Source organism: Hyla sarda, chromosome 3, assembly GCF_029499605.1.
Source record: "Hyla sarda isolate aHylSar1 chromosome 3, aHylSar1.hap1, whole genome shotgun sequence".
In the NCBI taxonomy this organism is placed as follows: Eukaryota; Metazoa; Chordata; class Amphibia; order Anura; family Hylidae; genus Hyla; species Hyla sarda.
The window spans coordinates 156,283,577-156,297,075 of NC_079191.1; the positions used below are offsets into that span (position 1 = coordinate 156,283,577).

The 13,499-nt window shown below is 41.2% G+C and overlaps 1 protein-coding gene across 4 annotated transcripts in view; it reads right to left on the reverse strand.

Moving 5' to 3' along the window:
- Positions 1-13,499, reverse strand: part of MCF2L2 (MCF.2 cell line derived transforming sequence-like 2) — a 503,791-nt gene that overhangs the window by 62,791 nt on the left and 427,501 nt on the right. For all 4 annotated transcript variants that reach the window (XM_056565304.1, XM_056565302.1, XM_056565303.1 and 1 more), the window contains exon 26: positions 11,180-11,277. In XM_056565304.1, the coding sequence (XP_056421279.1) occupies positions 11,180-11,277 (98 nt within the window). The remainder of the gene's footprint in view (positions 1-11,179; positions 11,278-13,499) is intronic.

Here is a 13,499-nt window from a genome sequence, read left to right on the forward strand (position 1 = left end):
CCTCCGGCCGCCATGCTGGTTGATCGGATCCCCGTGGCAGCGCTGCGGGCGATCCGATCATCCATTTAAAGTACCGCACTGCCGCAGATGCCGTGATCTGTATTGATCATGGCATCTGAGGGGTTAATGGCGGACATCCACGCGATCGCGGATGTCCGCCATTACCGGCGGGTCCCCGGCGGGTCATGACGGAACGTAAATGTCGGAATGTAAATGTACGCCACGGCACCATGACGTACATTTTCGTCCATTGTCGTTAAGGGGTTAGGGCCAAAATGGACTGTGTCCTTAAGAGGTTAAAGGGGTACTCCCGTGGAAAACTTTTTTTTTTTTTTTTTAAATCAACAGGTGCCAGAAAGTGAAACAGATTTGTAAATTACTTCTATTAAAAAATCTTAATCCTTCCAGTCCTTTTAAGGGGCTATCTCCTGCAAAGGAAATGCTTTACTTTTTAGATTTCTCTGATGTCATTACCACAGTGCTCTCTGCTGACCTCTGCTGTCCATTTTAGGAACTGTCCAGAGCAGGAGAAAATCCCCATAGCAAACATATGCTGCTCTGGACAGTTCCTAAAATGGACAGAGATGTAAGCAGAGAGCACTGTGGTCATGACATCAGAGAAATCTAAAAAGTAAAGCATTTCCTTTGTAGTATATAGCCCCTAAAAAGTACTGGAAGGATTAAGATTTTTTAATAGAAGTAATTTACAAATCTGTTTAACTTTCTGGCACCAGTTGATTTAAAAAAAAAAACTTTTCCTCGGGAGTACCCCTTTAATGAGCTCACCAAACCAATTGTGTGCTCCATCCAGTTAGTGACAACGGGGCCCAAATTTATGCACCTGTCTACTTTTGTTTTGATGCAGATTGTACATGTTCATGCAATAAACCTCATTTCACTACATAAACTTTACTATGTCTTTTAGATATTTCATAGCTCCAAATTAAATTGCTGATCCGAACACCCTATTATTTAAAAATGAAAATCATAGAAATATATATGTATATAGCCTCCACACAGTATATATAGCACCCACACAGTAGATACAGTGATACAATGTATATAGCTGCCCCACAGTATACACAGTGTATATATAGCCCACACACAGTATATACAGCGTATATATATATATAGCCCCCACACAGTATATACAGTGTATGTTTAGCCCCCACACAGTGTACAGAGTGTAGATATTGCCCCTACTAGTGAACACTATGTATATATAGCTCCCACACAGTATGGGCAGTGTATATATCATCCACACTGTGTATATCTCCCCCACGTAGTATACACAGTGTATACATAGCCCACACACAGAATACACAGTGTATATATAGCCCACACACTAGCAGTCCCTCCTCTTCTCACAGATGTCACTCTGCAGCCTCTTCCTGCCCCATCCCTCCTCCTGTGTTCCGACAACAGATAAGCGGAAGCAGCCAGAGAGGACGGACAGGGGGAGAAGGAAGAAGAAAGGAAGCACAACTCAATGCTTGGAGGCCCCCAGGAATGACCAGGCCGGGGGCAGCTTCCCCTTTTGCCCTGGCTCAGCTGAGCATGCATGTGTTTTTATTGGGGAGAGGCGAGTTCGCCACTGCCAGGGAGGTGGTTTATTTCCAGAGAGAACAAAAGTTTTACATGTTAAAATTCTACATGCCGATCCTTCCTTCCCTTACATCATTAGTCGAAGGAGAATCAGGAGGCCACTATAAATATATAATAGTTGTCCAGACCTGCTGAAATTGGGGGATTCTGCCAACTTTTTTTCTAATGTGTATGGGGACCTTAAAGGGGTACTTCGCCCCTAGCATATTATCCCCTATCCAAAGGGAGCGGAGCCGTGTCGTCACGAGGGGGCGGAGCCATGACGTCACGATGCTCCGGCCCCTGTATTGCCCTGCTCTGTGCAGTAATGATAACAGGGCGTTGCAGCGGAGATCCCGGGGTCCCCAGCGGCGGGACCCCCACGATCTGACAGTACCCCTTTAACCCCTTGGGGACGCAGGGGTTTTCCGTTTTTGAACTTTAGTTTTTTCCTCCTTACCTTTTAAAAATCATAACCCTTTCAATTTTGCACCTAATCATAACCCTTAATTTTTTGCTCCACCAATTCTACTTTGTAATGACATCAGTCATTTTACCCAAAAATCTACGTCGAAACAGAAAAAAATCATTGTGTGACAAAATTGAAGAAAAAACTACATTTTTTAACTTTTTGGGGCTTCCGTTTCTACGCAGTACATTTTCGGTAAAAACTACACCTTATCATTATTCTGTAGGTCCATACGATTAAAATGATACCCTACTTATATAGGTTTGATTTTGTCGTATTCTGGAAAAAATCATAACTACATGCAGGAAAATTAATACGTTTAAAATTGTCATCTTCTGACCCCTATAACTTTTTTATTTTTCTGCATACAGGGCGGTATGAGGGCTCATTTTCTGCACTGTTATCTGAAGTTTTTAGCGGTACCATTTTTGTATTGATCAGACTTTTTGATAACTTTTTATTCATTTTTTCATTATATAAAAAGTGACCAAAAATACGCTATTTTGGACTTTGGAATTTTTTTGCGCGTACGCCATTGACCGTGCGGTTTAATTAACTATATATTTTTATAATTCGGACATTTCCGCACGCGGCGATATCACATATGTTTATTTTTATTTACACAGTTTTTTGTTTTTTTATGGGAAAAGGGGGGTGATTCAAACTTTTATTAGGGAAGGGGTTAAATGATCTTTATTCACTTTTTTTTCACTTTTTTTTTTTGCAGTGTTATAGCTCCCATAGGGACCTATAACACTGCACACACTGATCTTTTACATTGATCAATGGTTTCTCATAGGAAACCATTGATTAATGATTCTGCCACTTGACTGCTCATGCCTTGATCTCAGGCACTGAGCAGTCATTCGGCGATCGGCCAACAGAAGGCAAGGTAAGGGACCCTCCTGCTGTCCTAGAGCTGTTCTGGATGCCGTGATTTCCACATACTATTAGCCACGGGTCCCGGCCATTGCTAGGTGCCGGGCCCGACCCGCTATGCCTTATAGACAGGGAGTGGGCGCAGGGTGTACAGGTACGCCCTCCGTCCCCAACAGGTTAAAGGGGTACTCCGGTGAAAAACAATTATTATTATTTTTTTAAATCAACTGGTGCCAGAACGTTAAACAAATTTGTAAATTACTTCTATTTAAAAATCTTAATCCTTCCAGTACTTATCAGCAGCTGTATGCTCCACAGGAAGTTCTTTTCTTTTTAAAGGGATACTCTGGTGAAAACCACATTTTTTTTTAAATCAACTGGTGCTAGAAAGTTAAACAGATTTGTAAATTACTACTATTTAAAAATCTTAACCCTTCCAGTACTTATCAGCTGTTGTTTACTACAGAGGAAGGTCTTTTCTTTTTGAATTTCTTTTGTCTGACCACAGTACTCTCTACTGACACCTCTGTCCATGTCAGGAACTGTCCAGAGCAGGAGAGGTTTGCTATGGGATTTTCTTGTACACTGGACAGTTCCTGACATGGACAGAGGTGTCAGCAGAGAGCACTGTGGTCAGACAGAAAATAAATGTAAAAAGAAAAGAACTTCCTGTGGAACATGCAGCAGCTTATAAGTACTGGAAGGTTTAAGATTTTTAAATAGAAGTCATTTACAAATCTGTTTAACTTTCTGGCACGAGTTGATTTAAAAAAAATAGTTTTTCTCTGGAGTACCTTTTCCTCTGGAGTACCCCTTTAACCCCTTAAGGACCAGGGTTTTTTCCGTTTTTGAACTTTCATTTTTTCCTCCTTACCTTTAAAAAATCATAACTCTTTCGATTTTGCACCTAAAAATCCATATGATGGATTATTTATGGTGCCACCAATTCTACTTTGTAATGACATCAGTCATTTTACTCAAAAATCTATGGCGAAACAGAAAAAAAATCATTGTGAGACAAAACTGAAAAAAAAACGCCATTTTGTAAATTTTGGGGGCTTCTGTTTCTACGCCGTACATTTTTCAGTAAAAAGGACACATTCTATTTATTCTGTACGTCCATACGATAAAAATGATACCCTACTTTTATAGGTTTGATTTTGTCGTACTTCTGAAGAAAATCCTAACTACATGCAGGAAAATTTATACGTTTAAAATTGTCATCTTCTGACCCCTATAACTTTTTTTATTTTTCTGCGTATGGGGCGGTATGAGGGCTAATTTTTTGCGCCGTGATCTGAAGGTTTTAGCGGTACCATGTTTGAATTGATCAGACGTATTGATCGCTTTTTATTAATTTTTACATGATATAAAAAGTGACCAAAATTACACTATTTTGGACTTTGGAATTTTTTTGTGCGTACGCCATTGACCGTGCGGTTTAATTGATGATATATTTTTATAATTCGGACATTTCCGCACGCGGCGATACCACGTATGTTTATTTTTATTTACACAGTTTTTTTAATTGGGAAAAGGGGGTGATTCAAACTTTTATTAGGGAAGGGGTTAAATAATCTTTATTCACTTTTTTTTCCACTTTTTTTTGCAGTGGTATAGCTCCCATAGGGGGCTATAACACTGCACACACTGATCTCTTACATTGTTGAATGGGTTTCTCATAGGGAACCATTGATCAATGATTCTGCCGCTTGACTGCTCATGCCTGGATCTCAGGCACTGAGCAGTCATTCGGCGGTTGGACACCAGGAGGCAAGGTAGGAGACCCTACTCGTGTCCCAGAGCTATTTGGAATGCCGCGATTTCGCAGCGGACATCCCGAACAGCCCCCTGAGCTAATCGGCAGTGATTAACTTTCACTTTAGATGCGGCGTTCAACTTCGAACGCCGCATCTAAAGAGTTAATAGCGCACGGCACAGCGATCAGTGCTGCGCGCTATTAGCGCCGGGTCCCGGCTGTTGTCATGGCCCCGCGTTATAGAAAGGAAAAGGACTCAGGACGTAGCGGTATGTCCTTGGTCCTTAAGAGGTTAAAATTATTTTCTGTCTGACCACAGTGCTCTCTGCTGACACCTCTGTCTGTCTCAGGAACTGTCAAAAGCAGGAGAAAATCCTCATAACAAACCAATACTGCTCTTGACAGTTCCTGAGACAGACAGAGGTGTCAGCAGAGAGCACTGTGGTCTGACAGAAAATAAATTTTAAAAGAAAAGAACTTACTGTGGAGCATACAGCAGCTGATAAGTACTGGAAGGATTAAGATGTTTAAATAGAAGTAATTTACAAATCATTTTAACTTTTTGGCACCACTTGATTTAAAAAAAATGTTTTCACCGGAAAACCCCTTTAAATAAAAAAAATGTAACCATAGTACCCCTTTAACCTGTTAAGGACCAAGGGTGTACAGGTATGCCCTGACGTCCTGGTTCTTAGGGACCCAGGGCATACCTTCATTCAGCAGGCACCCGGTGCAAACCCCTAGGGGGGGTCCTGAGACCCCCAGATCATCGATTTGCAGCCATTCCGGGTCAATCGGGTCCCCGGTGAACCGGAAAAAAAAAAAGGGTGATAGGTGCCGTCCGAGATGGCACCTATCATCCTTTAGCAGCAGGAGTGAGGTGGCCCTGGTGCCAAACTACAACTCCCAGCATGCATTGAAAGACCGTACATGCTGGGAGTTGTAGTTTTGCAGCAGCGGGAGGCACACTGGTTGCGAAACACTGAGTTTAGTAACAAACTCTCAGTATTTTGCAACCAGTGTGCCTCTAGCTGTTGCATAACTACAACCCCCAGCATGCACGGACAGCCAAAGGGCATGCTGTAAGTTGTAGTAGTATGCCTCCAGCTGTTGCATAACTACAAGTCCGAGCATGCCCTTCGGCTGTCATTGCATGCTGAGAGTTGTCGTTTGAAGGCACCCCCATCATGCACGGACAGCCAAAGGGCATGCTGGGAGTTGTAGTTTTGCAACAGCTGGAGGTTTGCCCCCCCCCCCCCCCCCCAGTGAATGTACAGGTTACATTCACATGGGTGGGGGTTTACTGCGAGTTTCTCGCTGCAAGTATGAGATGCAGAAAATTTTCCACTGCAGCTAAAACTCCCAGCGGAAATCTCGCTGTGAACCCCTACCTGTGTGAATGTACCCTAAAAACACTACACAAAATAAAATGTAAAACACTACATATACACATACCCCTACACAGTTATCTCCCTCCCCCCAATAAAAATGAAAAACGTCTCGTATGGCACTGTTTCCAAACAGTGGCGTCACTGGGGGGGGGGGGGGGGGGGAAGAGGGGGTCATGGCCCCCCCTAGATCCGGCCGTGCCCCCTCTTGTGACCCCCAATTTAAAATAAATAGGGATGTCCCGATACTAGTATCGGGGCCAGGGGCGGACTGACCGGCTGGGTAAAGAGCCCGCTGCAGCTTCTGAGGATATCCCTGTGCTGCTCCTGGTCTGCGTATCATTAGCAGAGACAGGCAGAGCAGGGATGAAGGTACCTAATGATGGCTCCGCCCCCATCACTGGTGAGAATGGGGCCGAGAGCTGACAGGCCTCCGGAACACAGAGCAGCTTTATGTGAGGTGAGTGATGTCCTGTGTCCTCCCTCTCTCCCCCCTGATCAGCAGTATATCCTGGGGCTGGGTCATGTGTATAGTAGCAGTCCAGAGGGGTCCACAGGTCACATTATCAGAACAATTTTGGGGAAAAATCGCGGCAAAATTGTGAGTGTTTACCGCGATTTTTCGTAAATCGCAGTAAAACCGCGCAATTTTTGCCGCGATTTTTCTGTAAAATTTTTCTGGTAATGTGACCTGTTGGAGACCTGTGGACACTGGAGGAGGGAAAGTGACCCCTCTGGGAGGACAACATGTGAACACACTGCTAGTTTCTCATTAACCCCTTAAGGGTACATTCACATGTACAGGATCTGCTGCATACTTTTGGTGCATATTTTGTGCAGCTGATTTTGCAACCCATTAGCTTCACTAGGTAGCAAAATCAGCTGCAGAAAATTTACAGCAGATCCTGTGTGTGTGAAAGTACCCTAAGGGATCATTCAGGGATGGATACATAGTGCATTTTACACTGCGGATCCCCCGACAATGGACCCTACAGTGCTGCCTCCATCTGTGCCTGCTCATAACGGCAATCCTCCACTACGAGCAGACACGCTTTGATGTGTATACTCGCGCACATTATGGCCGCTCCTCCTGCTCTCTGAGCTAGGCCGAGTGTCTGCTCGTAGCGGAGGATTGCTGTTTTGAGCAGGCACAGATGGAGGCAGCACTCTAGGGTCCATTGTCGGGGGATCCGCAGCATAAAATATGCTGGGGATCCATCTGTGTAAATGAGACCTAAGGCCACAAAGCGTATGTGTTGTATAAATCATTAGCTAGAACCCTCAGCTAATGCCAGACATCACCAATCAGGCTGATGTTTGACATTAACACTTTAGATGCCGCTATCAAAGTTGATGGTAGTGTCCAAAAGTTTTAACGCGTTAAGGACATAGCGTTTTTCTGTTTTTGCACTTTTGTTTTTTCCTCACCTTTTAAAAATCATAACCCTTTCAATTTTGCACCTAAAAATCCATATGATGGGTTATTTTTTGCGCCACCAATTCTACTTTGTAGTGACATCAGTCATTTTACCCAAAAAATCTATGGCAAAAACGGAAAAAAATTATAATTGTGCAACAAAAATGTATGAAGATTTAAAATTAAATTTTTTAACATTTTTTTTAAATTAAACATGTTCTGCACAGTGTGTGTGTATTTTTTTAATGATTATATATATATATATATATATATATGTATATATACACACATCCCTATGCAAAACCCTAATTTAGGCCTCAAATGCGCATGACTCTCTCTCACTTCGGAGCCCTGTCGTATTTCAAGGCAACGGTTTAGGGCCACATATGGGGTATTTTCGTACTTGGGAGAAATTGCGTTACAAATTTTGGTGGGCTTTTTCTCCTTTTACCCCTTATGAAAAGGTAAAGCTGGGGTCTATTCCAGCATGTTATTGTAAAAAAATGAAATTTTTTACACCAACATGTTGGTGTTGCCCCATACTTTTCATTTTCACAAGAGGTAAAAGGAAACCCAAAAATTTGTAACGCAATTTCTCCTGAGTTCGGAAATACCCCATATGTGGATGTAAAATGCTCTGTGGGCTCACAACAAGGCTCAGGAGTAGGAGCACCATGTACATTTGAGGTGATTTGCACAGGCGTGGCTGATCGTTACAGCGGTTTTGATAGAAAAACATCCACATGTGACCCCATTTTGGAAACTACACCCCTCGCAGAACATAACAAGGGGTATAGTGAACGTGAAAATGAAAAAAAAGATTTTTTTCATTAAAATGCTGGTGTTATCCCAAATTTTTCATTTTCACAAGGGGTAATAGGAAAAAAAAAACCCATAGTTTGTACCACCATTTCTTCTAAGTATATAAATACCCCATGTGTGGATGTAAAGTGCTCTGCGGGCACACTACAGGGCTCAGAAGAGGAGGAGCGCCATTGGGCTTACGGAGAGAGAATCTGTCTGGAATTGAAGACCATGTGCGTTTACAAAGCCCCCATGGTGCCAGAACAGTGGACCCCCCCATACACACACATGTGACCCCATTTTGCAAACTACACCCCTCAAGGAATGTAACAAGGGGTGCAGTGAGCATTTACACCCCACTGGTGTCTGACAAATTTTTTGAACAGTGGTCCATAAAAATTAACAATTGCATTTTTCATTTGCACAGCTCACTGTTCCAAACATCTGTCAAACGCCAGTGGGGTGTAAATGCTCACTGCACCCCTTATTACATTCCGTGAGGGGTGTAGTTTCCGAAATAGCATGGGGGCTTTGTAAATGCACATGGCCTCCGACTTCCATTCCAAATAAATTCTCTCTCCAAAAGCCCAATGGCACTCCTTCTCTTCTGAGCCTTGTAGTACACCCACAGAGCATGTTACAGCCACATATGGGGTATTTCCTTACTCAGAAGAAATGGGGTTAACATTTTTGGGAGGCTTTTTCTCCTAGTACCCGTGGTGGGGTAACACCAACATTTTAGTGAAAAAAATCGAATTTTTCATTTTCATGTCCAACTTTAGCGGAAATGTGTTAAACACCTGTGGGGTGTAAAGGCTCCCTGTATCCCTTGTTACGTTCCTTGGGGGGGGGGGGGGTTTGTTTCCCAAATATTGTGCCATGTGGGGCTTTTTATGCTGTTCTGACATGATAGGGGCTTCCTACATGCCCCCCAAAAACAATTTCAGCAAAATTTGCTTTCAGAAAGCCAAATGTGGCTCCTTCTCTTCTGAGCATTGAAGTGCGCTCACAGAGCACTTTATGTCCACACATGGGGTATTTCCATACTCAGAAGAAATGGGGTTACAACTTTTGGTGGGCTTTTTCTCCTTTTATCCCTTGTAAAAATTCAAAAACTGGGTCTACAAGAACAAGAACATTTTGCTGCTATTCCTGTGAAACACCTAAAGGGGTAACTTTCTGACTGTCATTTTGAATACTTTGAGGGGTGCATTTTTTATAATGGAGTAATTTATGGGGTATTTCTAATATGAAGGCCCTTCAAATCCACTTCAAAACTGAACTGGTGCCTGAAAAATTCAGATTTTGCTAATTTTGTGAAAAATTTGAAAATTGCTGCTGAACTTTGAAGCCCTCTGATGTCTTCCAAAAGTAAAAATATGTCAACTTTATGATGCAAACATGAAGTAGACATATTATACATGTGAATCAATATATAAATTATTTGGTATGTCTATTTTCCTTACAAGCAGGAAGCTTCAAATTTAGAAAATTACACCATTTTAAAATTTTTCATGAAATTTTAGCATTTTTCACCAAGAAATGATGCAAGTATTGATGAAAATTTACCACCATGTTAAAGTAGAATATGTCAAGAAAAAAACTATCTCGGAATCAAATTCATAAGAAAAGCATCCCAGAGTTATTAATGCTTAAAGGGGTATTCCAGGAAAAAACTTTTTTTATATATCAACTGGCTCCAGAAAGTTAAACAGATTTGTAAATTACTTCTATTAAAAAATCTTAATCCTTTCAGTACTTATGAGCTTCTGAAGTTAAGGTTGTTCTTTTCTGCCTAAGTGCTCTCTGATGACATGTGTCTCAGGAACTGCCCAGTTTAGAAGCAAAACCTAATAGCAAACCTCTTCTAAACTGGGGGGTTCCCAAGACATGTGTCATCAAAGAGCACTTAGACAGAAAAGAACAACCTTAACTTCAGAAGCTCATAAGTACTGAAAGGATTAAGATTTTTTAATAGAAGTAATTTACAAATGTGTTTAACTTTCTGGAGCCAGTTGATATATATATATATATAAAAAAAAGTTTTTTTTCCTGGATAACCCTTTTAAAGTGACAGTGGTCAGATGTGCAAAAAATGCTCTGGTCCTTAAGGTGAAAATGGGCTTGGTCCTTAAGAGGTTAAACATGACAGAAAATGATTGTTCTACCATCAACTTTCCACTAGTGGTAGAAATACAAATACTAATGTTTTTCTAAGAATGCGATGTTGGATAGAAAAAGCTTTGCTCATCTTCAGATATTATTTTTACCCATTCTTTTGTGCCAGTATGGGTGAATAAACCCCTAAAACATTATTATTCCTGCCACACCTCTTTTTACTGTTAATTAAAAAATGTCTCATACACTAAATATTAACTGTGTGTGTGAAATAAGAAAAAAATATATACTACAGATATACTTGCTTAATTCTATAAAAAGTGAGCACGCTTGCATTGTTTTATCTAGTTTACTGTTGTTGACATAACTGCCCAATTTCTAAGAAACAATTTAAATGTAATATTTTTATCATGATTTTAGCAAATAAAAGAATGCCTTAGTTCACAAACCATTAACCTGTCAGCTTTTGCCTTGGTTTGAAACAACCTTCCTGTTTTTTTCTCAACTATTGTGTTTCCATTTTCTGGTTTAACCATCCCTTTGATCTCAGTACGCTTATTTCATTTACTACAAATTGCACTGTACCCTGCAGAACTACCACAGACCTGTAAAAAGTCCTACTTTTCTGCATAACACTGTATAATGCATCAGGACTTTTTCAACAAGAAATATAATACTAAAACAAATATTAATTATGGATTTTTTATTGGTGTCTATTAAATTTAAAGTTACATCACCGAGAAGTATCCGGAAACACTGACCTTTAGCTTGTCTCCCACTTGGACTTGATGTTCTGTTTTTGTTGTTATTGCTGGCTGATTCTGCTTTGTTTTGATTGTTTAATGATGTTTTATTTGGCCTTTTTCAATAAAGCAGAATAGAACAATAAATCAATATACAGTTAATCTATTCTTAAAGCAAGCAAGAATTAAATTAACTCAAAAGAGACAGCAATAATTCATGAAACAATATATTGATTAGATAAGCCTTTGGTTCAAGCAAACAGGAAACCAAGGCTACTAAAATGACAGTATTCATTTAGAACTTTAACCCTTCAAAGGGGTACTCCGGCCCTAATATATCTTATCCCCATTCAAAGGATAGGGGATAAGATGTATGATAGTGGGGGTCCCGCCGCTGGGGACCCCTGCAATCTGTCATTCCCCACTCTCCTTTGTGAGCTCTACGCAGCGCTAGAGGCTCAGAGTGTGAAGCGTGACGACCACAGGGCTGGAGTGACGTCACGATTCCACCCCCGTGTGACGTCACCCCCCCCCCCCCACAAAGCCAGGTGCGGAATGACAGATTGCAGGGGTCCCCAGCGGCGGGACCCCCACAATCATATATCTAGCCTTTCGATAGGGGATAAGATGTATTAGGGCCGGAGTATCCCTTTAACACAATCCTTCATACATTAATAACCAAAGTATGCTAGGGAAATATGAAGCGGGTTTAGGAGCTAAGGTAGCAGCTATGTACAATGGATTTGGAAAGTCTTCAGACCCCTTTACTTTTTTAATGTGTTGTAATGTTTTTGTTCCTTGTGCTAAAATAAGATAAAAAATCGTTTTTATGCTTTTTTTTTCCTATCAGGCTGCAAACTAAATTTTTGAAAATGAAGCAAATTTAATAAAAAAGGAAAAAGTACCATTACACAATTGCAAGGTGTCATTTAGCTGTCATGACAGCATTGGGAACAAAGTGAAGGCCTCCATGCCTTCCATAAATGCTTCCTATCCTGCAGAAGGGTGTAATATGATATTGCTAAAATGACTGTGCAATGCAATACATAAGTGATGTGCTGTACAAGTGATCACCTTAATGTACAAGTGAAAAAGAAGCATTAAAAATTCAAAAACCCCCATTCTTTTAATAAAAAAATAAAAAAACATAATTAGTACTTCCTGTCCAGGAAAATGTCCAAAAAACTAAAATATATTATTCTTTATCCTATGTGATGAACACAATAAAATGTGCAGTTTTTTGGTCACCTAGGATGAAAAAAGTGGATAAAAAAAATGATTGGGTCATTTGTACCACAAAATTGTTCACCCCAGAAAAAGCAAGCCCTTACACAGCTCCATAATATGGAAGAATAAAAAAAGAGTTTTAGGGGTCAGAATATGACAATGCATAGCAATACTATTTAGCACTACTTTTTCAAATAGTAAAACATAAGAAAAACTATACAAATTTGGTATTGCTATAATCTTACTGACTCACAGAATAAGAAAACAATAAGTTATGGTACTTAAAAAGTGAGGTTAAAAAACAAAAACAAAATAAAAACAGGCTAGTAGTTTCTATTTTCCCCTTTCTCACTCTATTAACCTCCCCATTTCTACTGACCCTGTTTCCCCCTTTTTGGGCCAAACATCCTATTTAATCCTTCTTAATCATTATCTGACATATATACAAAGAGCCAAAACTGACTTGACCTAGAACCGGGGTCGGCAACCGCTGGCACACGTGCCACTTTTGGCATGTTGGGTGCTTTTGAGTGGCACGCAGGGCTGGCTCCGGACGGAGAGGCGTTCACTCCGCTAATGGGGATCCAGGACACTTGTCCCGGATCCCCAGGCAAGCGAGCGCCACTTTAAGCGGTGTGCACAGACGCCTCCTCTCAGTTTGAGCCACAGGACCTGTGGCTTCACTGAGGAGACCTCTGAACTCTGCTCCCACGCAGTGCAGGTGCTGATGATGTCACTCATCGGCGCCTGCACTGTAGTGGGAGAAGAACGCAACCAGCTTGTGCTGCCCAGGAGATCTCTACGTGGCAAATAGGTGAGTAAATGTTTTTTTTTTATCCCCCTGGCATTAGCAGAACAGGGGAGACAGGGTGACGGGAGGGGGGATGGGGGGTTTGCAAAGTGATGATAAGGAGGGGAGGAGGTGCAAAGTGATGATGATGATGATGATGAGGGGGGTGCAAAGTTATGATTAGAGATGAGTGAACTTTTGAAAAATTTGATTCGGCCGATTCGTAGAATTTTCCCAAAAAATTTATTTTTGGCGAATTGCTATAAAAAATTTCTGGCCTACAGAGAGCCTCAATAAGGGTGTAGAGCACTTTGCCTTTTC